Source organism: Sitophilus oryzae, unplaced genomic scaffold, assembly GCF_002938485.1.
Source record: "Sitophilus oryzae breed Bouriz unplaced genomic scaffold, Soryzae_2.0 scaffold_499_pilon_pilon, whole genome shotgun sequence".
NCBI classification, from domain to species: Eukaryota; Metazoa; Arthropoda; class Insecta; order Coleoptera; family Curculionidae; genus Sitophilus; species Sitophilus oryzae.
In genome coordinates, this window is record NW_022147083.1 from 4,523,051 (window position 1) to 4,549,139 (window position 26,089).

General features: G+C 33.8%; 1 protein-coding gene across 1 annotated transcript in view; it reads left to right on the top strand.

The window, feature by feature from the left end:
- LOC115886829 (aldo-keto reductase family 1 member B1-like) overlaps window positions 1–11,033 on the top strand; it is a 29,200-nt gene extending 18,167 nt beyond the window's left edge. Inside the window, exons 3-7 of the mRNA XM_030906135.1 lie at window positions 3,253–3,373; window positions 3,570–3,764; window positions 5,053–5,252; window positions 6,321–6,476; window positions 10,808–11,033. Of these exons, the coding sequence (XP_030761995.1) occupies window positions 3,253–3,373; window positions 3,570–3,764; window positions 5,053–5,252; window positions 6,321–6,476; window positions 10,808–10,853 (718 nt within the window). The 3' untranslated portion in view covers window positions 10,854–11,033. The remainder of the gene's footprint in view (window positions 1–3,252; window positions 3,374–3,569; window positions 3,765–5,052; window positions 5,253–6,320; window positions 6,477–10,807) is intronic.
- Window positions 11,034–26,089: the final 15,056 nt, after the last annotated feature.

The following is a 26,089-nucleotide window of genomic DNA, read 5'->3' on the forward strand; positions in this document are numbered from 1 at the left end:
TGCAGATACAGCATCTGCTAATGATCTTCCATGTGAACGTTTTCTAACAGTTCTATCGTTCTTGGCAGGCTCCAGCTTGTATTCTTCTAGACCCAGATGTCAATCCAGGCCTTTCAGCTCTTCGGCTTATTGACGTATGTTGCACTTTTATTGTCTTCGGTCTACGAATGTTCTTCATTTTTGCAAATAAAGTCATGACCTCGGCAGGTGTTTTAATCCTCTCTAATGAGTTATTTAAACGTATTATCATATCTTCCGGTGTGTTTTCGTTTTTCATTATTTGAAGTATATTCAAGAGATTAGCGCTCAATGTTTGCATAGCCATTTCTCGTTTGATATCGATCCCCTGCGTTTCAGGCAAGGAAGATGTCTGTAAGGGAATATCATTTGATGATGGAACTTCATCTATTTCAAAGTGAAATCTGACGTTGTCTTGACTGAAACTTGATATTTCATTGTCAGGAGAAGAAGTTTCCATCATGTTCTCGAAAAATGCTGTATCAATATTCTCTCCCGTAGCTAATTTAGCTAAGTCTTTTCTGTCATCTGATGAAAGTTTTGGAATATTATAGTTGCTTAAAACATGATAAGTTTCTTCGAACAGTGCAGCGCGTGAGAAAAAAACAAATCGCGATCATGATCTGCGCTCGAGTATATTTAGACGTAAGTAGACACGGCTACTTACACATTTACTAACAATATTGCGATGAAGAACTTGCTTGCGCTGTACATTAGTATAGTTAGAAATATTTAAAAACGCGTAGTCCTCCATTACAAAGTCTACCGGCGTATAGAGCAAGTTGGTTCTGCACAATAGCACATAGTAATTACGCGTACGGGTGCGCTGTACGCCATGGTTACATCCTTATGTTTATACCGCAACAATTAAAATATTGATAGGTCTCTGACATTGATTAACCTCAAATGTAAGGATTTACATTGGATTTACATCTGCATTCTCTAGGATGTATAGTTACAGCGAATGTATGCACTCCTACAGCGTAATGTAAGTTACAGAATTGCAATTTAGCTACATTTTCTACATCGCCTCAAGGTTATATCGATACAGGGCGTAAATGACGATACAGAATCTTACACCCTATGTAATGTTACACCACTGTAAGTTTACAGCGGTGTAACAAAATAATACAGAATCGCACCATAAAATTCAAAATTTAAAGTTTGTGACACATCTAGTAGTGCTTTAGAATTTTGATTACGGCGAGTGAGTCACTGGCGAAGTTAAAGAAGTTTGACTAGAAGAAATTCATAATCCTTGAATTATTGTTTAAGATATTTATTTAATATTTTAAATCAGAATATTTACGAAAATAAAATAAAAAAAATTATGCCCTGAGGCAGCCTTGAACTCGGGCCTCCCGGTGTACTAGCGGAATACTTTCGCGCCGCGCTATTAAGCCTTGCTCGATATATGTTCAAACCTAGCATTTCACATATTAAACTAAAAAAATAAATAGGGACTTCATTACAAGTTAAAGTCTGACTAGAAAAAAATCATAATCCTTGAATTATTGTTGGTACATTGATATATAAATAAAATCAGAGACCGCTACGATTAATTCTAGTTTTCTACCTTTTTCGCGACTGGAAAGCCAATTACCGGTAGCGGCTAGACAGCTAACTTTTAATCCATAAGGATATTTCAAGATTTTTCATTTATTCCTTTGGTTATAAGTTTAAAGGTAACTAAAATTCTAAATTTGGAGTTTGTGACACATCTAGAAGTACCTTAGAATTTTGATGATCTATCAGTGAATCAATGTCGAAATTAAAGAAATTTGACAAGCGATAATTCATAAACTATGAGGGATAATTACTAGATATTTTGGTAACCTAACCAGCTATAGTATGTCTTCAAGTGTAGTGAAAATGAATATTTATTCTTATCCACAACGAAGTTACAGGGTGGTCAAAAGTGTCGCTAATACCTTCGAGAAAAGGATGGTACGGCTGTGCTCGACTTGGCGGGGATGCTACCGTGCCCCCAGATATGCATACATGTGTTGTTCTCTCAATACTCTATTATTGGTTCTAAGTAGTATGCTTTTTTATTACTGTTAAAAAGTACGAGATATTACTTGGTGTGTAATTAATTACCCAATATTTGTACAAACATAAAATAAATCGTAAAAATATTCAAAAGCAATAAAACAAGGCGATGTCAGTTTTAGTTATCTGACAGTATTCATAGTTCAGTTATCTTATTAGTAATCTTTCTACATTTTCAAATATTTTAAACGTTCATTTTAAATATCCGTTATGTAGACAATTCAAATGTAAACTATTTGTACTCTCTATTATTAAAACCCTTCAGTGTCAAATCAAACACAGGACAAACAAAACCAAATATTTATATTGTATTTAAATATATTATAAATATTTGCCTATGTAACCAATGTGACTTTATCTTGGTTTATAATTATTACATCATATAATTCTTTAATATACATATTTCTAACATATAAATATCCTTAATGAGGATAAAAATAATTCTAATAACCTTCACTAGCAGCTAATATTTAAATATTCACTATATTTTAAACATTATTTTATAGTAAAGTATACTCAGTTATACTCAATTATTTTATATAGAGTATCCTCAGTTTTACTTTGATTTGTGCGTATTCTTTTATAAATAAATAAAAACAAATTTTGAAATCTTATCCATAGTCCATAGAGTTAAACCGTAATCCATTTTATATTCCCTATTGGGCAAAAAATCAACCAACAAAAAAATGTTAAAATCCGTAGATGACTCTCATATAGATTATCGGTACAGCTGGTATTAGGCTTCATGAAAATACTAACTTCCACATGTAGAATATAGAATGAGTAAGAGGGGGGCGTTAATCACTGCGACCTTAAATATTTATTGTGCCTCCCTTCCCTAAGAACACAATCTATAACCCATCACACAATCTATAACCCATCATACCCCTGTTGTAGAGGGGACAGGGTATTTCCCATCCTCCTCTGACAACAGTTCTTCCTCCGAGGGTACACAACCTTCCACGGTTGCAGTTTGGCCCTCCGTGCCGCTCTTCACAGTCGAGGAGCTTGCCTCCAGCTGAGGAACCCGTGAGGTGGAGGCTGGAGGATCTGTCTCCATTTTCTCCACCTCTTTAACTTGGTCACATTCTACATTCTACATATACAACTTCCACATAGATAAAGGAAGCTATTTCGCTATTTTCCTTTATAGCATTCAAATATATTATATTTTTATTGCAGTAAACTATGGAACACAATGCACAGACCAGACTTAGTAGAACCAGCGATAAGAACTACATTGAAAGATCTAGGCCTCGATTATTTAGACTTATATTTGATCCACTGGCCTTACGCTTTTAAGGTAATTTATTTAATTAAATCTTGTTAAATTTATTTCGAATTTATATTAAAACTAGTGGTTATAGTCTGATACCATTGAAATCAGTTGATTTTTTTTGTTATTTTATAAATACACATATTAAGAAGAACATTAATCCATATTTCATTTGATGTAATGTTATGTACTTAAATAATATTAAGGTATATAAATATTTTAGGAAGGAGGTGACTTATTTCCCGTAGATGAAAGTGGGAAAACTTTGTTTAGCGATGTTGACTATTTGGACACATGGAAAGAAATGGAAAAACTGGTTCAAAAAGGTCTCACAAAATCTATTGGAGTTTCCAATTTCAACAAGAGGCAACTCGAAAGGGTATTAGCCAACGCTACTATTCCTCCAGTAACTAATCAGGTAAGTTATAAACATTCCAGTTATATATATCGCAGACGCAGACGTATCGAATAATTCGGAATTTCGCAAAAAGACTAGATATATATTATTCTTCAAAATGCTTAGTGAAGACTAGTCAGATTGCACAAAATATTTTACACGGAATTAGTATAACCCTTCTCTAATCTGAATTTGTCCAAGGAACATTTCTTAAACTTGATTTTCAAAATTAGAAAATAATGGCACAAAATAGTGATGATTCTGTTAATGAGAGTGTGGTCAAGGACGATTAATATTAAGAACTAAATTCATTTTACTCTAAAAGACAGCAAAGTTCCACAAAGGAGCACTGGATACAGAATCGAATTACAGAGTATACTTTTTGCCTTTTTTGAGTTGAGAGACTGAGATACTTTTTTGCTTTATTTTCAGTATTATAATGAATATAGCTTCATTTCAAGTGTAAATATGACGGATAAATTATATACAGGGTGAGTTTCCCACGATGTTCTCTATGGGTATCTCGGAAACTACTGAAGATAGAGAGTCGGTTAAATTGTTAAATGGAGAAAGAATTGCAGTTTTGTGGGGTCATAAATATGGACCTTTCAGATTTTAGAAATAATTCAGATAAAAGTTGTAGATAATCACATCCCTAATGAGTTTGTGTTCTCCGATTTTTTCTAAGGCCTGTCATTTTTGACATATGACACAAACATATGTTTTTTTAAATGGAAACCATAGTTGGCCATGACTTCATAAAAAGCGCCATTTTTTGAGCTTTTCAGAGATATAAGCTATAATATGTTTCTTTTTTCACAAAATTACTGAGTTATAGCCAATTCTTATCTTTCTTGACTAATTTCACTTAGTTAGCCATGGAAACAAGTTCGATCGTCGTTGATCTCAGAAATATGAAACTGTCACATCCAAATTTTGTAAATTAAAATAAACAAAAATTGTAAATATGAATTTTTCAAATGAAGAAAAGCTTGTAGGATTATTGGATCAACTTTTCTTGGGCATACAGTTTCGAGGATACATTGACCGGTGAACGTTACTTACGTTTTTTAGAGACGGTTTTCAAGACATGTTAGAAAAGTTAAATTTAGATACTCGCGAAGAAGACTGAAAAAGACCTAAGAATGGTCGAAACGTAAGAAATAAAAACAACTTTTAATTATTATGTTTTAAATTGAGGGCCTAAAACCACAAGAATAAATCCCAACAAATATACAAAAGGTCAAAGAAAAAATTAGATTTATAAATTTATATTATTAGGTTTACCAGTTTTTATTTTTTTTAATAGATTGAAGTTCATCCATATTTAAATCAACAAAAACTAATCGACTTTTGTCGTTCGAAAAACATCGTCGTAACAGCGTACAGTCCCCTGGGTTCGCCTGATAGACCATGGGCGAAACCTGACGATCCCCAGTTGCTGGAAGACCCCAAAATTAAAGCCATCGCCATTAAATATGGTAAATCACCCGCCCAAGTTGTAATTAGGTAAGAAATCTTAGAATTTAATTTTATAATAAAACTTTATATTTTCTTTATATTTATTATGGCAAACACAATCTTGTATTTTAGCGAAGAGGTTAACCACAGTTTGGGGGCAGAAAAAAAAAGAAAATTGCCAAAGAAATATTTCTTAGTCACAGTATTCAGTATTTAGTGTTGGGGGTTTTTGACCCCGGCTCGGGGTTACATTTTTTTAACCCCGGCTCGGGGTTAAATTTTAAATTATTTATGTCATACAAGAATCCACAATTCTTGTAATATTCAGTGAGTGCAGTAAATCTTGGGTTAATGTCTTGTATCACGGCGTCAAGCATTGTAATAAAAAAATCAATTCTGAATGTACCTCCAGCGGAAGCAATAGCATCATCTACAGATCCACAATTAAACATTTTATTTTTCTTGCGAACCCTTTTCCCTTTAAAAGTCGTTGTAATCACACAACTGCTCTTTTCTATGAATTCATAGACTTTTTCAGTACATTCATCAAAGCCTGTTGTAAGTTTTTATTTAATTGTTGTAATTAACGGCGATTTTAAGTTTGGTGGGATTGCATTTAAAGAGGCTCCTTTAAGTGCGAGGCCGTGAGGGAGGGCCCACTTCACCCATGAGGGGGACACAATACGGCTTTAAGGTCGCGGTGATTAACCTTCCTTTCACTCATTCTACATTCGACATTTTACTTCGTTCTATTTCACGAATAGTGTAGGGCACGTTCTACAAGCTTAGCAGATCATTTAGAGCATTTTTCACAACATGAAAAATCATAATAATTGGAAATCTAAAAAACGTTAATATTTGACCATTCTACTATAATAGCAAACTGTTCCGTATTTTACCGATATTTTTCAGGAATCGATCCCAGATTACTTTACCAGCCTGGATAACCTGGGTTTACAACGAAATACAGCCTAAAATAGAGTGCATATCTAAATATGATAAATATTTTATTTCGATAACAACATTTTAACAACTATATTGTATCTGTATTTATTATGATATATTTTTTAATCTTACTATATTAATGGTAAAATTATCCTTGAACCAAATTTTTAGGTACGGTATTCAAAGAGGCCTAATTATTATTCCAAAGTCGGTGACAAAATCCAGAATTCAACAGAATTTCGATATCTGGGATTTCCAGTTGTCTGAAGAAGATATTGCTCAACTGAACACATTTGATTGCAATGGAAGAGCTTGTGCATCTATTGAGTAAGTAGCTGTTATTAAGGTGACCAACTATTTTTTGTTCAAAAAGAGTACGCTTTGCAAAGTATTTCATAGGTGAAAAAAAAAGAAGAATAAACGATAAAAACTCTATTTTCTTTTAAAGACATATTTTTCTTCGGAGTGGATTTTTTTTGCTAAATGCGGATTTTCGTCCAATAATGTAGCCACATCCGAACAACTTTTATTTTGCATATTAAATTTGACTGCTAAGACGGCAGATAATGTTTTTACAGAAAGTTGCGACTTCTCACTGCTCCAATAATTATTCCCCAGTGAAAATACCCTTTCAACAGCAGCATTAGTACCTGGACATAAGGAAATTTCTATTAAAACTTTTAAATTTTCATGTGGGATATGTTCTACTCTAAAATGCCGAAGGATTTCTATCCATCTTTTGTCAAGTTCTATTTTCTCATCGTTCCATTTCTTCAATTTTTCTTCCTTTAAATATAAATTTACTCTTCGAATTTCTTCAAAGAGAAAATTGTCATCAATAACAATATCTTTTACTTCCTTCATTACAAATTCGACTGCTGATGAAACTTCTTTCCATTCAATTTTACTATTTAGAAGGGTCCATTTGAAACAATTTAATGCTCTAAAGTTCACTATCCATTCTTCGATAAATTCATTTTTTATTCCGGGATTGGAATCTTCCAAAACGGTCAGTTTATTCTTTAGAATTAGTGGTAAAAATCCATCATTATATCTTGATTTACATTGCAGTAAGAAATCGTTTAATATAATACAAACTGCTGAAATTTTATCTTCTTCAATTTGTAGAGTAATTTTATGAAACAACGACGCCTGACTGTGAATAAAATAAAGCATAGGTTCTGACATATCGTTTTGAAAGAATTTCTTCAAAATTGTAGGACATTTGTCAAGGCTTAAAAAATATGAACGTAGTGGATCATATAACTGCAAAACGCGTTCTAATGCTGGTGTTAAGGCAAGCCATCTGACTTTGGAATAACCAAGCAGTTTTTTGTATTGGACACCAGCCTCTTCACAAAATTCTTTCAAACTTGCTACCCGTACTGTAAACCGATGGAAATATAAATATATATTTGTAATAATTACTTCCACACTATTGACATTGAACTTGATGCTGTATTGATGGCATTTGATATAATATGAGCATTACAACCAATTCCCAAAATATTTCGTTTCAGAAGATCTTGTAATTTTGTGTACACATTATTGACACCTTTACGGGTGCGTTCTCCAAAATTAGTATTTGTGTTATCAGCCGAGAGCGCCAAAATTTTCTTATTCAAATTGTTGTCTGTTATAACTCGAAATAAGTGATTAGACAAAATGTCTGATGTTTCCCCTTCGATTGATTCCAAATTTAAAATCTTAATTTGAATACCGTTCTTAATATCGAAATACCTTACTAAAATTGGATAAAGTTTTATTTCATTGTGATTCGATGGGTCTGATAGAATAGATATATATGATACAGAATCCAGATTTTCTGATAGCGTTTCCTTGCAGTATTCATTAAATACGCTGGTTACGATAGACTCACATTTTGTTCGCGCACAAGAAAATTTTTGTCACAAATTTTTTTAATAATTTAGTAGTGCAGTCCATGCTGCCAAAACTTTGATTATGGATTATTGTGTGAAAAGCAGAAGTACCCTCCATAACTGCCAATTTTTTTTCATTAGTTCCAAAAGTATTCCCTTTAAAAAATGTTGTCAGTTTGGATGTTGACGCTGCTGTGTCATGAGACGTTTTATGTACTTTAGTTTCAATGTGTGCCGTTATTGCACTACGTCCATGAATTGCAATTGAAAATTCCCTATTGCAGATTGTGCATTTAACCAAGGAGTCATCATTTCGATTTTTAACTACAATGAACGGAAACTCTTTTTTAAATTTTCGTTTAAACGATTTTCCTTCTTTTGTTATCGCTCATATTTGAATTAATAATCTAAAAATTATATTACCAATATATTATTACTTACTTAAAAATTATATTACCAATATATATTACCAATATAATTTTTATTTTGATTTTAAATAAATATTATAATCTGATATTATTTAAGTAAAATTAAAATGAAACTATAATATTATTACTTACATGCAACTTCACCTTCACTAGATAAATAAAATAAAATTATATTTTATTTTGTATGTACACCTCAAATCTTGTTAACTTGAACAAAAAGTACGAAATTGTTGATTTTCTCTAACTTCAAATTAATTAAACAGAAAGGGAATTCCCATAAAACTTTGCCGTACATACTACGCATGCCTCAAGACTGTCAAGTATGCCGTACATACCACAGTACATACTGCACATCAGCTTGGGGATTACGTACACAAATATTGGAGAGATAGATATCTCCATCTCTTTTCACAAATGTAATTTTGACGTTGTTAGAAAAAGAGGTCTGTAGTATCTATCTATTTCCCCAGGTACATAATACGGCCTCTCAATTGTGCCGGAAACGGCAGCCATATGTGCGCGCGAAATTCAAATGACTGTCAAACTCGTGTTTGGTGTTTGCCCTGTCCTCTGACGTGCCGGAAACAGCAAGCAATATGCGCGCGTGAAATTAAAATCACTGTCAAAATAATTTTAAATATTTAATTAATAAAATTGAAATAAAATAATCTAAAAAAAAGTTTTAGAAATACAAATGAGTATAAAATTATACAAATGAGTACTTTCAGAGTACAGGATTTGAAAAGAGTACGGTTTGCGAAAAAAGAGTACAAAACTCAGTAAATGAGTATAGTTGGTCACCTTACTGTTATATACAGTATTTTCATTAGGACTTCCTACAAATAAAATATAAAATTATAAATCATTTCACTGATACTTAATAATTTTACTAATATTAAAATCAATGCATCGTAACCTTTAAACGCAAATATATTGAAAACCGTGCATTGTTTCGAAATAAACGATGAATTCCTTTTTTACGTAAAATAGTTCTAGCTTTCTATGTCATTTATTGAAATGACTGTATCTATAAGGATAAAAGAGGTACCACCAGTAGTACTCTCTACCCTAATGGAAAGTACCCTTTCAAGGCTGTTACGGAATTTTACATGATCGCCATTCGCTTTGGCATTAAAATGCGTGTAAGAGTACTAAATTTCAGGAAAAAAGGTTTACCATTGTTCTTAAAATGAAACAAAATCTACATATTATAAAATGCTAACGTTTTTCTCTGTCGTCTCTACTGAAGTAACGACTTGCTCTAGAAAGTCGCTTTTTTTACTAAAAGATAGCTAATTGGCTCTTCTAAAAACTGTCGTCGCCGGATTTTTTGTTTTTCATTTAATTAAAAAAAAATAAGAAGTATTTTTTTTCTGATGTCGTGGCGGATGCGCCAGGCTTCAACTAGTATATTATATTAATTTAACCTTCCGAGGGCTGTAACTTCTTCGGAAAGCATTTTAGGGCATATTCTGATAGGAATTTTTCGTTTTATTTTTATCTGTAAAATCGCCCACTGAAGTTCGATACACTATTTGTTGATACCCTCTATAATCAAACGACGTTGTTGATTTTCCATTATCATCTGCAAACTTCTGGAAATACGGTCATTGAAATAAAATCATTTAATAACCGATAAAAATATTTTATGAAAAACTAAGTAGTAGACCTTTAAACGTGCTAAGCGTAATGATTACGAGGCTTTGATGTTCGTAATCGTTACGCATTAGATGCATTTAGTGATTAATTCAAATGTTCATAGATAAGACGGCGGACCCCCTACACAGGTGGTCGCGGACCACAGTTTAAGAAACGCTGATCTAAGTGTATCTTTTCTCGGTAGTTTATTTTTTGGTTCATCTCAATAGCTTTATTTTACTTGGAAATATTCGCTTTTGAAGAAGAGACTAACATTTTTTCATATTTTTTACATTAAAACCATAACTTTGCTTTTGGTCCTAACCAACAGACCTATAAAATAGTGTTTATGATTTATCTAAGTCTGAAAAGTTGATCTCTACCATGATCAATATTTAAAGATCAGTGACATTTCGGAGCAGTTTAAAAGTTTAGGACATCTGGTGGTCTTGTGTATCAATAGTAAATGATTAACGGCACAACTGCTCCTAAAGCCCCATCATACTGTTCCAGTCACAGTCGCAGTCGACTGGAGCAGTTTGACGTTTGGAAACAGTGAAACAGTTAGCGTTTGATTTTTCTTTCATGAATCTAAATAAGATATGTATAGCAAAGTGCTTGGTACTTAGAAACACGCAAATTCTCCTTAATAGACTAAAAAACTTATAATTCACGAGCGAATGTCTAATATTTGGTTTATTCTTTTTTTCAGAGCCTATGATCACAAAGACCACCCTTTCATCCGTGATGAGTACTAAATGAAGCAGTATATATTTCTCTAATCGCCGAATTGCGATAAATAATAATGTACTAGGATAATATATATTTTTTAATTATTGTAATAATTTGCTTTTTATAATTACATTTATTACATGGAAAAGAAACCAAAAATGTGTAAAGGTCCTCTAAGTAGCAATAAAGATTTTTTTTTAATAACAGTTTTATGTTTTAGCGTTTTGTTAAACAAGTATTCAATCACATTCCAACATACAAACAATCATCAGCGGCTGGTAAAATTTGATGTACTATAACTCTTGTTCTGGGACGCGTAAACCCATATGCCTGTACGAGTTCTGAAAGGAGAGAAAAAGTAGAACTGTTTCTGAGTCTAAAACGTCTACAGGGAGGAAGCCATTGGTTGTTGATGACTGTTCTAGGCGTAATAGGAAAACGTGTGCACGCCTTTTACTTAAACAAGAAATACCTCTCTCGATAAATTCAGAAAGTTGTAAATAAAGACGAAAATTTGCCAGTTATAGGAAGACAAAATCTTTGGCTAACCCTAAAGGTAATGAACTTCTCGTGAGAAAAGTACAAACGGATACCTGTACATATTGACAGAGAAGACATAATTCCGAGCATAATTCTTTAGACAAAATATGACTTAATGAAGAACATTCTATTAAGAAAAACTGACAGGACAGCAGTGGGAGTTCTCGTGAAGCGTTTTTAGAAATATTATCGATTGGTGTGAAAATCTCTTCCGGAAAAGGACGCAGGCAATAATAACGCATATTGGGGCAGATAATGGAATCGTATAGAATATACTATTGCAATTTGAATTCAAATCGACCAAGGATTAACAAGATGGCTGATGTTTTTGCAGATTACTTTTCCGAAAAGATAACATTACTTCCAGAAAACTTTGTCATTGTTATTATTCGAGATTAGTAAAAAAATTGTCAACCGCTTCTTTAAGGAAAGGGGACACTATAGGTTAGTTGTCTCAAAAGGATATTTCCTTCGAAAACAAAATGATGTAAAAGGACCTGGTACAAATAGTTAGATAAAGCAAATCACAGTTTAAAAAATAGGTTACTGCCGAAATGGCCAAAAGCGCGTGGAATAAATGTGCTTTGGTTGCCACCCTACCATAGTGTATTAATTCACATCGAACTTATATGGGCACAAATGAAAGAATTTGTAACTCGGAATAACACAACGTTTAAGTTAAAAGATGTGCGAGAACTTGAATATTTCGATAACATAAATCTCTGCAGAAAATTGTACAAATGCCATAAACCACGTCATTAAAAAGAAGCAAAAAATGTGGAATCTTGATAATCCCTTGGAGGAGACAATAGAATCTCTACTATTTTCAGTTGGAAATTCTAACGACTCTGACTTCAGTGAGGACCAAACTAAACCGAGGGTACACACCCTTCCACGGTTGGACTTTGGCTCTCCGTGCCGCCCTTCACAGTCGAGAAGCTTGCCTCCGGCTGAGGAACCCGTGAGGTGGAGGCTGGAGGATCTGTCTCCATTTTCTCCACCTTTTTAACTTAGTATCTCCTTAGACCTGATACAGATGTTGTCCCGTATCTATAATAGAGGATATGCCCCTCTTCCTCTATTGCTTCCTTTCTCTATTGCCTCCTTGGATTTAAGGTCAATTCCTATTGTGAGGACCTGACCATGACCCTCCTCCCTCGAGTTGATAACTCCCCAACTCGATGTCCTTACATTGAAGTTCTGACTCTGGATAAGGCTCAGCAGGTAGGTGGTGTCTTTCCCCTTGCTCCTCGGCAGAAAGACCAGGAGGCCGCCCCTTTAGGGATGTTTTCTCCCTTCACTGCAAAGCAGTTCCGGCCCTTGTCAATTTTTAAGCTTAGGTGCGATTTCCACCAACCAATTCGCCGATTCTTGAGATACACAATCTATGAGGATCATGCCCACCCGAAAGTGTATCCCCGCAAAACGCAGCTGACCCACATTTTGTAGATCGTTGTGTTGCGATCCGATCGCCACTACTTCGTCCAGTATAGCCTCTTCTAAAGACGTTTGCTGGTCAGTGGTCAGAGCAACCTCTGGGAAATCCTTTGGCAGCACCGCCATTTTCACTTGTCCAGCAATAGCGGCAAAGCTGGTGATACGTCCCTACTTGCCTCCCGGTGTTGGACGGCTTTCCACCCTGGCTTTTTTCTCTCGCTGACAGAGAAGAGGTGAGAGGTTCTCGCTCCCTCTCTTGCCCTTTGATGGAGATGAGTCAGGTTGTTTCTTGGTTTCTTTACTCTCCCCTTTTGGAGCAGTCGGAGGTATCTTCGTGCTGCCACGCCCTTTCTAATTCGAAGCTCAATAAAACACAAGTTTACTTAATGCAGAATGAGTTACATAGAGGCCACTAGCTTTTTAATTTTAACAGCCGGGTGGTCGGGGTTCAAAGATATTAATAAAAGGGCGCCACGAGATTATACTCTATGAACTCGGCAATAAAGATGTAACTATTAAGTAGACTTCAACACTAACCTCGAGCTGTTGAGTGCAACTACCATGAACTTCAAATATGCTATAACTCGTTAAACTTAAGTGACTCTAACTTAACTATGAGACTAGACTGTAAATAATAAAAATATTTAAGCAATTTATTAAAATATTAAAAAGTTAAATATATATAAAAAAAACGAATGAAATGTAAAATGTAATATGTTAAGAAATTATTTAAATCGAAAGGTTGGAAAAGAAAATGGAATTTTAAATTAAATGCAATAACTAAACCTATGACGTCAAACCCCCTTATCTAACTTAATACTAGATACAAAGAGGGTGGTTTATACAAATGAAATCTATATTGTACTAATCTAAACTGTCTTACTCTACTCGATATGATATACTTGAAAACTTCCTCTGGCTGAGCTACGGCGTATAGCTACAAGGTTGCTAAGGCGGTGTACAGCAGTTCGGTGTACTGTCACTGGAGCCCACGGATGTCAGCAGAGGTACAGGTGAAAGGTAGGTGTTGATATTTCAAATGGTGAACATAAAAAAACCTTAAATAATATTGGTTGTCTTAGAAAAGAGCCTCAATTATAGAACAAGGACTAGCACAACGTGTAGGAGTTAATGAAGGTAATAGAGAAGGACTAATTAAATCTGAACTTTACCTCAACGAGGGTTTATGATGTCCAATGGGTAACTCTACATACGGGCAACAGAAACGGATGGAATTGTGGACTGTTCTGTGCTACGGTCTGGATCGGTCTTCTTGCTCTACAATTACGAACAACCAAATAAGACTTAAGAAAGATAACACTCAACTAATCTTTCTACACCACGTGGGCGTGGAAAAGTCGAAAACCAGACAACAATATGAACAAAAATCAGTTGAGCATTGACTTAGAATAGGCAGAAGAATTATAGCATACCTTGGAACTGTTCGGGGACTTCTTGGGCACGTGGAATCGGAATATCGGTCGGAGAATTTGGCTATTTAATCCCTAACGGAAATTGGTCGGTGGTCCATGTCAACCCAACAAAATCCAACCACGTCTCTGACCGTATCTGTTTCGGAAGCCTTAATCCTTCTTTACGAAGACCTGCTTTTCACCAACAGGGAATGCTTCACGAAACGGCAGCCAGTTCTTCACGACGACACTCTTCAGCCGGGGAGTACACAAGAAGTGATGCAAGGATTCGATTTCCTTCACAAAATCAGATTTCAACCGGAAATCTCCCTCCAGGATATAGATAGAGAACTATATATCTTGACTAGTCCAACTCACAAAAAGGCATAAATAAAAAACGATGTTCTAGATTATTTTCACAGCCATCTTCGATATCCGGTCAATGAACGAACTAAACTCACAAATTCCCACAATTAAATGAACGAATTGCACACTGCGATCCACATAAAAAATAACCAATTTAACTACGAAATTTTATCTGATAAATATAAAATTTCAATAACCAAAACAAAGGATAAATAAATCCAAAAACATCTGATTTGATCTGACAGTGACAAGGGACAAGTGATGACCAAAGATATAGAGAGATGGACAAAAATTCTAATACTGGGCGGTATCCAGTGACAATATTCTGTGGCTATATAATATCGTGGTGTATAACGGGTTGCATACTCGTAAAATTTAAATAAAATAATATTTAACAATAAAATTATAGTAAACATGATGCAAAAATAATAGCTATTTGCGATATTTTATGAGCTAGCACACAGAGGTCGTTGCGAGGAAATTTGACTGTTACAGTGCTTCTGCTCCGCTAAGACATACTCTCACAGGATCGTCTAGCCCGCCTGGTTGACCCAGGCCGGGTAGATGTTGAGGCCAGTAATGGCTAATCCTCTATCTAGCCACGCATCCCTTTGACCTGGTCCCGCCATCGTAGGATTTATGTTTTTGGTGAGGTTGTCTCCTATTGGCCCAGGCAGTTAATCCAAGACCCCCCACACCCTCTACCCGCGAGACATGACCACAGTCAGTAGAAGGCGCCTGGTATGACCTGGTATGAAGGTGCCTGGTATATGGTGATTTACCGGTCCAAAAACAGCATACTTGATATTTTGCTCGATTCCTTTTCGAGATACAGATTTTTTTTTAAAATTGACACTTTGAATAAGAAGGCTTTGAACGGCGCCGGCTGAAATGCAAAAAAATTCTAGCTGTGAACAGCAATTAAAACGAAAATAATATTTGCTATGAGAGATGCAGAATTTTATAACAATTTAAACTATATTTAACAACATCAACACATTTAAAATATATCAATAACAATAAAAATTAATAGCAAACCAAGACATGAGATTTTGTTACTGGAGATGTACTATTGGAAATGTCGACCATCTTCTGTTATGGACAGACGGGACCGTTTTAAACATTTCTAGCGGAATTCATTGAGCTCCAGACACCGATATTAGTTTTCGTTAAAAGGGTCGAATGTGACCCACCCTGTACACAATAAAGTGCCCTCGACGAAATCTAATAACTAAATACTTCGGCTTCAAGCAAAGATGAAAGAATGACAAGAGTAAAACTGTCGCCAGAAATCGTGCGTTGTACCACAACTCGCTCCTATGGTTCTACCTGTGGTTCTACTTTACAGGGAAATGGATTTGGGCGTACCAGAAATATATTTATATTCATAAAGAGATTTTTTTATAAAGGATGTCCCAATATTCCGTGGACATAGAACTACTACGTATTTTTGAAATCAATATAAGTTCATTGGACACAATTTACCTCTGTACTATATTGCTAAGCTATGTAAATTGCTTCGTTTGTCCGCTAGAGGGCATTAGAAAAAAATATGCCGGAGATTCTCTTCCTAATCCTGTCCAGCATATGCAACCCTCCATATTTTCTCTGTTCCGTAAATACTTTTATTCTCTGTTCTGTAAATTTAACAATTCCTCAATGCGGCATAATGAGTATTTCGTTCAAAAAAATATTGCCGGAGGTCTTGTTACTAACTCTACACATATTCAGCGCAAAATGCTGAAATCAGCTAGGATTAGTAGAAACATGCGTCACATATCTTTGGGTAATCGGAGCGCTGAACGTGTATAGGGTCGGTAAAAATGCTATTGGGACACCCTGATTTTCGGAGTTATGAGCAAAAAACAGCAAAAATTACAATTTTTTACGTTTTTTTCCATTTCTTTCAAGGTTCCGTCATGAAACTAACCAAACTTCATATTCGGATTCAGCTCCCCAAAAAACAAAATTACCGAAATAAATTAGAACTCCTCCAAAAATACAATTATTTATTAGACTACACGGAAACCTCAACTCTTTATCTTTAAAAATACGCAATATACCACGAAAGATGTCCAAAAACGGACTCCTTTTTATCAGTTAGGCGCGGCCGGCCGTACACTAGCAACATTTTGCAGTCATACCGACCACAATACTGTGGTCGCGTCTCAGCGAACTGCAGCTCATCGTCGTAGTTACAGTATATGCCATAGACGGGAGTCGAGTTGTAGTCGAAGAGGGCATCTGCAGCAGGGTTGCCACAAGCTACACCATTTTGTACTTTGCATTTGCTTCAATTATTGCACAGCTACACCACTATCGCCTGAGCTACACATTTTGAGAATTTACATATTTCGTATAAATAAATAATACCAGAACAGTAAATCAGTTGACAAAAGCTGATTTTTTTGTTTTTAAGTTATCTAAGTCAGTATATGAAATGAGGCCGCAAGTGTAGTTTAATTTTTGAACTGACAAATATCATTTTCCATCATCAGTGTTCAGGTGTTTAGTAAAATGTCGGAGTATGAACTGGGTCATGAGTCAAGTATCAATAGACAAGAGTCAAAAACGGTAAATAGATAGGATTGCTTAATCCTTCAAATAATACATAATACGTACTTTGGCCAAATTTCACTGCTCAATTACGGGTTCACAGTCTCACTTCCACTCATTTGCATACGTGAATATTATTCAATTCCTATTTCGTTTCCTCCCATGTCAGCAAGGACTGCAGTTTCTATGGACAAATTTGGTCGATTAAACAATACTGAATAGTTTACAGTTTTTAAACAGAATTAACCGGTCTAATTTGTCCATTAAATCGTTAGTTTCGCGGCATCAATTTTGACGTCATTGCAATTCTTGTAGGCATAAGAAAAATGAAGTGGGAAATGAATATGTTGACGTATACAAACGAGTAGAAGTCTCGTTTCATGAAGACTCGTAATCATGCTTTAAAATTTGGCAGACGTATGTCTTATTGTATAGTTTACAGTTATGAATGGCTACATAATGTTACACATTTTTATGGTCAAGTTCTGCACAATCAAAAATTTTCTTGAGGTAACCCTGATCTGCAGTTCATTTGCGGTCGACACCTACGAGTGGTAGCGTTGACGTTCGCGCCGGTACAGCCTGTACCGGACCACATCCTGGTTTTTGTAGCCAACGGCAATCTTCGTCCTCAAAAGTCATTTTTAAACTATTGTATGGTCGGGTTATGATTCCATATCAGTAGTGGTTAAATCGACTGCTGGATGCAGTTGATGGGACTGCAAATCTACTTCAAGAATGTGGTCGAGATTTAGTCGAATGAACTGCAAAAGTTGATTCTGAACTTGACAGCAAACTGTGGTTGGTTAAACTGCAAATATATGGTCCATGTAGGTCGGCCCTTAGTAAGTTGACCACTCAAGTGATACCACCCATTCTGTAAAAGTAAACGACACGAGACACGACACGAAAAGGGTTTCTAGCATTTCCGAAAGTTACAAATAAAACCAAGTCAGTAAACTACAAAAAAGAATCATCACTTCATAACAGCAATATTCTCAAAAATTTTAAGCATTTTATTCTGTTATATCTTATCTATTTGAGCTTATATTTATTTATATTTCCCCCCAAACAGTGATATACTTCTTCCCAATATTACTGTGCAAAAATTTGGATATGATTATATTATGTAACACCTTATCTTATCAAATGTGTATGCTTGTGTTTCTTTATAAATAAATATTAGTTGCATAACGGGTAATTTATCTCCTATTATTACTTTTATCTATAAATATTATTTTTTTTATTTTAAAATTTAAAAAATCAAATTAAATATATTGGAGGCTAAAGATCAGTCGGTATTAGGTATTATAAGTTATAGTCCGGGAGGTAGCGGCCTTTTTTTCAAGAAATTTCATCCCGGCTGAGTTTAATACAGAAATCGACCGTCAGCCTCAGTACTAGCGGTGGCACAGTGGTGTGAAACTGATAATATAACGAAAAAACCCTATATTTCCTAAACCGTTAATCCATTCGCATTGGGACGAATTTTATTCGATTCAGCTTAATAAAATACATCAAATAACATGGTTTAATAAATTTATTTAAAAGTAAACTGAGCACCAATTGAAACGTAAAGTGAAAATTTTTGCATCAAGTTGAACTTCTTGTATTTTCTAAACTATTGAAGGCATTTTGAATTGCTAGCCAGATTCTGAAACGCTTTTGATCGACTGTCGAACCGTTCTTTTGCAGTTTATTTAATTATTGGCCAATACCCATAATACAGGGCAAAACAAAATGCGTGCATTTTTACAAAATTTTAAGTGACCTCCATTTTGTGGGGGATGGAGGATTTCCATTATTTGTGGGTATTTTAAAAGAGCTGTTTTATACCTCAGGACGTTTTGAGTTTTTGGGGTATCGCTCTCCATTGCGATGTTTTCCTTTTTTTATGATTTTCGGTAAGGTTTTAATTCTAATAAATTTATCTCATTATGAAATTAATATATTGTATTTTTGAGTATTATGCGTATTAACTAATGATTATACTAAGTGATTATACTGTATCGTTACTGAAAAAGTGTTAAATGCTTCTTTTGTTATGCCAAGGTACATAATAAAACCTGTTCATATAATTTAAATACACCAGCTAGATAAATTTTTAACGCCCTGTATAACTGTAATACTTTTTAGTTTTATAAAATTATTTGTTTGCTTTATTTAATTGTACATTAAAATGTATAATGCTTAAAAATACGATATCTTCATTTCAAAATGAGATAAAATTATTAGTATTAAAACTCTACCGACAATCATAAGAATATCGAAAACATCGCAATGGAGAGCGATAGCCAAAAAAACTCATAAACGTCCCGAGGTATAAAACACCTCCTTCAAACTACCCACAAAAAATGGATTTCCTCCATCCCCCCACAAAATGAGGCTCACTTAAAATTTTGTTAAAAATGCGCGCATTTTTGTTTACCCTGTATTATGGGTCCTGAACAATAATTGAAAAACACTGCAAAGAACGGTTCGATAGTCGATAAAACAATGTTTTAGAATCTGGCTGGCAAATTCAAAATTCCTTCAAAAATTTAAAAAATAGAAGAACTTATAATAAGAAAATATTACAGCCCTACTTCCTTAACACATTTTCTTAATATTTCATATTGATATTTTGTTAAAGATGCGTCAAGAATTAAACCCAAGGCTTTTTTAGAGTCAATATACCTCATAGGATCAGATTGTTTTTCTTTTTTTATTTGTTCTGCTGCTGCGATTATCAATTCATCCGAAAAATCCTCTCGAAGTTTTTTTTAATTTTATTTTGCTTACTTCTTTTACACAAATCTTCAAAAGGTTTCTCTGGGCGACCTCCGACAGACTTAAGGGATGACTCGTTTTCGGATTCATGATCAGATTCAGGAAAATTAACCAAAAACTCGCCCTGCAACCACTCACTATACTTCCGAAAAAAAATGCAATAGTGTATGCAATTTTAGCTGATAGTAAAGAGGAATAAGAGCTTAAAAAATCAGCAAAAACCACATCTGCATATCTTTTTCCAAACCGAAGATGTTAGCAAAAATATAATAAATACGAAAAAGTAAGCTTTTAACTACCTTATTTCTATAACACTGTATCAGTGAAGATACCACCTTCTTGATAATGACCATTCTAATAAAAAATAAAATACAAACGATTAATTTAATCTAATATAGATAATATGCCAGAATACCATAATACCAGATATATTATTTATAGTCTGTTCAACGAGAAGATCCTTGACAGTGATAGATGTGTCTGTCATTTTAATTTCAAAGTAGTTTGTTTTATTTTACAAAGAAATAAGTTGGTACAAGTGGAATGCATAGCGGGAAATTAATATATTTAAAATTTGACTGACAAGTGATTACTTCAAAATATTGTGAAAAAAACTGTATAAAACTGAAAAAATGTAATCGAGTTATTTTATTTAATAAAAAACGGTATGTGTTAATACAAAAGAAACAAGAGCAAGACACACCATACCAAAAAAATATAAAAAATAACTATTTCTTACTTTCAAGCTTTATGAAACTTCCCGCCTTTATGATTATATTTATCAATATAACTTATGTATAAATACAAATTTGTAATATTCCGCAGGAATAAAAAAAGCAACATAAATAAAAGAAACTATTTTATTAATAATAACACTTACCAAATTTTATACCTTAAAGGTTGATTAATTAACTTTAATCTTAATTTTTTTAGACCAGTACCTTTTGACATTATTTTTCTGCAGTATACTAAAATCCATTATTTACCTATCGTGTGATGTCGATATTTTACAGCTACTCCAGTTTTTAGTATGTGTTTAGTATGGTCCTTCTACCATATTCGAGATGCACTTATCTACGACGAGATGGTATACGAACTTTATTGATGGTAACTTGGTAACTTTATTGGTGTATCTGTATAAGACTTTCTGCCTGGGCAGCGAGTATTAACCATAAACTGTGCTCTGGGTCTACAGTTAATTTTCACTCGATTTTTCCTCCACTTGACTTCAAAAAACACAAAACACGTAATAACACGAATCAAAATGCATCATCTTCCAAAATGCAGGGTATTTGACAAAAGATGTCACAAAATTATAACCTATAATTTGGCAAGACTTTGACAAGCGTCAAAAATCTAAAGGCGAGTTCATACGCATGATACAAAGAATACAAGGTATGATATTGCGCAGGTTGGTCACTACGTCACAGGTGATAAAAAAAAAAAAAAAGTTGCGGACCAATGGTGCGTCGGCACCATTGGTCCGCAAGCTCTGCGCGCCAATTTCAAATTGTCAAACAGATTGTGTCATCTGTGAAATTTGATTGTGTCAACATGTGAAAATAATTTTTCAAATGTCAAGCTCGATGTCAGAACATAACTTTTGGGGTTTTGTATGGCGTATGACGTCACAGGTGGTATGCGCAAACTTAACGAAATTGGAGCCGCTATCGATCATACCTTGTTTTCTTTGTACCATAGTTCATACGCATCGGCGCGGTGTCCGTTTGTCGTTCATCGTTCCGTCAAACCAATAAAATTGAAATACAATCTGTCATTTTTGAAATAAACCAATAAAACTGGTTAAAACAACAAGAGACGACGCATGACGGATTTATATTTAAACCCATCCATAGTTAACTTAAAAATTATTAGAAACTTTTTTCAGTAAAATAAATAGATTGGTATGGGACGTCATCTGCTTTTCTTCTGTCATCGTCTGGCGAAATCTTACCTGAGAAAAAAAACAGAGAATTGATGCCATGGTAAACTTTGGAAAAAAGTTGCTTTTGAATTAATAGTTTAAACGTCAAAGTGTTATTAGATCAACATTGCGATAGTCTCAGCAGCGTTTTTTATCATTGACTTCACTGAGGCGTCTTTTCTTGTTCACTGTCATTGGCTTCTTACAATAATTCAATTTTCATACTCGTTAATTTTTTGCCCACCTTTTAGATACGGAGTGATTTCATTTACGTCATTAGCGTTTTTATCGCACTAAACAAGAAGAGGCTTTTTAAACTATACTAGGAGTAGAAGATAATAAATATGTAAATATACTTATTATTAATTTAATGTTGAAATATAAAAATTCAGAAATCTATTTTTTTACGAATATCGCACCCTCCCACACTCGCACCCACCGCTACTGGACCAGCTGATGGTCCGTTTCGTCATCTGAAATGTGAGTGTAACAAATTATTCTTTGGTATAACCTACTGTATTAAACTCAACCGGGATGAAATTCCTTGAAAAAAAAAGCGGCTGCCTCCCGGACTATCAGCTTCAGTATCAGGGGTGGGTGCGAGCGTGTGAGGCAATTTAAATGCAATAGTGTATGCAATTTTAGCTGATAGTAAAGAAGAATAAAAGCTTAAAAATTCAGCAAAAAACAAATTTGTATATCTTTTTCCAAACCGAAGATGTTAGCAAAAATATAATAAATACGAAAAAGTAAGCTTTTAACTACCTTATTTCTATAACACTGTATCAGTGAAGATACCACCTTCTTGATAATGACTATTCTAATAAAAAATAAAATACAAACAATTAATTTAATCTAATATAGATAATATGCCAGTATACCATAATACCAGACATATTATTTATATTTAATAATTAAGCCATGGTAAACTTTGGAAAAAAGTTGCTTTTGAAGTAATAGTTTAAACGTCAAAGTGTTATTAGATCAACATTGCGATAGTCTCAGCAGCGTTTTTTATCATTGACTTCACTGAGGCGTCATTTCTTGTTCACTGTCATTGGCTTCTTACAATAATTCAATTTTAATACTCGTTCATTCTTTGCCCACCTCTTAGATACGGAGTCATTTCATTTACGTCATTAGCGTTTTTATCGCACTAAACAAGAAGAGGCTTTTTAAACTATACTAGGAGTAGAAGATAATCAATATGTAAATATACTTATTAATTTAATGTTGAAATATAAAAATTCAGAAATCTATTTTTTTACGAATATCGCACCCTCCCACACTCGCACCCACCGCTACTGGACCAGCTGTGGTCCGTTTCGTCATCTGAAATGTGAGTGTAACAAATTATTCTTTGGTATAATCTACTGTATTATACTCAACCGGGATGAAATTCCTTGAAAAAAAAGCGGCTGCCTCTCGGACTATCAGCTTCAGTATCAGGGGTGGGTGCGAGCGTGTGAGGCAATTTAAATGCAATAGTGTATGCGAGCAATTTAAATGCAATAGTGGGTGCGAGCGTGTGAGGCAATTTAAATGCAATAGTGTATGCAATTTTAGCTGATAGTAAAGAGGAATAAAAGCTTAAAAATTCAGCAAAATCCACATCTGCATATCTTTTTCCAAACCGAAGATGTTAGCAAAAATATAATAAATCCGAAAAAGTAAGCTTTTAACTACCTTATTTCTATAACACTGTATCAGTGAAGATACCACCTTCTTGATAATGACTATTCTAATAAAAAATAAAATACAAACAATTAATTTAATCTAATATAGATAATATGCCAGAATACCATAATACCAGACATATTATTTATATTTAATAATTAAGCCATGGTAAACTTTGCAAAAAAGTTGCTTTTGAAGTAATAGTTTTAACGTCAAAGTGTTATTAGATCAACATTGCGATAGTCTCAGCAGCGTTTTTTATCATTGACTTCACTGAGGCGTCATTTCTTGTTCACTGTCATTGGCTTCTTACAATAATTCAATTTTAATACTCGTTCATTCTTTGCCCACCTCTTAGATACGGAGTGATTTCATTTACGTCATTAGCGTTTTTATCGCACTAAACAAGAAGAGGCTTTTAAATTATACTAGGAGTAGAAGATAATAAATATGTAAATATACTTATTATTAATTTAATGTTGAAATATAAAAATTACGATCTTAAATGATTCTCTCAAAGGGGAATTTTTACGCAATATTATTTTGATAGGGATATACATTTATTCCAGGCACGATGAAATTTAGGTGCTTTACACGAGTTATACAGTGTGTCCCAGGCTGAGCGTGCATTAGAAGATTATAGAGAACCACAATATCTAGATCGGAGATTTTTTGCACATCATTGTTTCACAACGAGATGTATCGATTAAAAATATTTTCAATATGGCGGCATTTCCGGAAATACCGGAAGTTGACAACAATTTTGTTATTTTAAATGGGTGCCCCCATTACATACTTAAATTTACTGTAAAATGTTATAAATTTTGATAATAAACACTCTATACCTAACATTAACCGTTTTTGAAAAAAAACATATTTAACATTTTTGGACGAAAAAACTGCCTGTCAAAAATATGTGTAAAGCTTTTAGTAAAATTTTATGAAATTTGATATCAAACTCTAATATTAACCGTTTTTGAGAAAAACAAATTTAACATTTTTGCATTAAATAAAATGCCTGTCAAAAAAAAACTGTATAGCCTAAACGTCAAATTTAGTGATTACCACAGCCACTGTGTCATAAAGAGAAGATATGTTATGGCTATAGAGAGAAGATATAGATATGGCTATCTACTTCAAAAATTAAATTGTTTGAATGTCATATAATAATGGCAGAAGCTGTCATGGAATTGAACGCTTCAAAAATTATCATAAATCATTTTTTTCAAATGGAAACCCACTTTTTTATTTCACTAGTGAAAAGGTTTTTCAATTCGATACTTTTTGACTATACATTCATACATGATCCTATACCCAAAATAAATCGTTTTTAAGTTATTTAAGATTTAGTTTTAAAGCGTAAATGTAAAAGAATATATCACTTTGTTCAAAAAGCAGTATGTTACCGATCATCATTTCCAAGCCATCTTTGCGCTGTTTTATTTTCGATCATACGGAATATTATTAATAATATCAACTATTAGATATCATTAAAGAGCGCAAATACGAAATATATTTTTATAAATACACTTTTTAAACTCATAAGGACAGGCAGTATTTAAAATATAGGAAATTCAAATAATTCGTTTTCTGACAAATGGAAATAAATTGTGTGACTGTTGACACTTAATGTCAAAGGGAGCTAGATAAAATCAAGAAAAATATACGTTTTCAAATTAAATCTTAAATAACTTAATAACGATTTATTTTAGGTATAGGAACATGTGTAGTTAAAAAGTAATGAATTGAAAAAACCTTTTTCTAGTGAAATAAAAAAAGCTGGTTTCCATTTGAAAAAAATGATTTATGATAATTTTTAAAGCGCCCATGATAACTACCGCCATTATTATATGACATTTGAACAATTTAATTTTTGAAATAGATAGCCACATATCTTCTCTTTATGTCACAGTGGCTATGGTAATCACTAAGTTTGACTTTTAGGCTATACAAATTTTTTTGACAGGTATTTTTTTGGTCCAAAAATTTGAAATATTTTTTTTCTCAAAAACGGTTAACGTTAGACATAGAGTGTTTAACATCAATATTCATAGAATTTTACAGAGAATTCAAGTACGTAATAAAAAATGGGGTCACCCATTTAAAATAAGAAAGCTGTTGTCAACTTCTGGTATTTCCGGAAGCGCCGCCATATTGAAAATATTTTTAATAGATAGATCTCGTTGTGGAACAATAATGTGCAAAAAATCTCCGATCTAGATATTGTGGTTCTCTAGAAACTTCTAAAACACGCTCAGCCTGGGACACCCTGCTTCTCTCACAAAGTTCAGGCACAATTACATTATAGTACGTCCAAGGACAGGATCGTAAGCAGTGATCGTTTTGTCTGTCATTTTAGTTTACAAGAAAATTGTATTAATACTGTAATATTGTAATTTTTTAATGACGTCTGTTCAAAAATTCCCTGATTTCTTGATATACTTTAAATCGGTACAGCAGTCTATTCCGGGTTTTTAAGTGCTTATTGGAAAATTTAGACCGATAAGTGGAGAGAAGCTGAGTACGCGTTTATATTGTAAAATATGCACTGTTGAAAATGATCTAAGTAATTCACTGATCA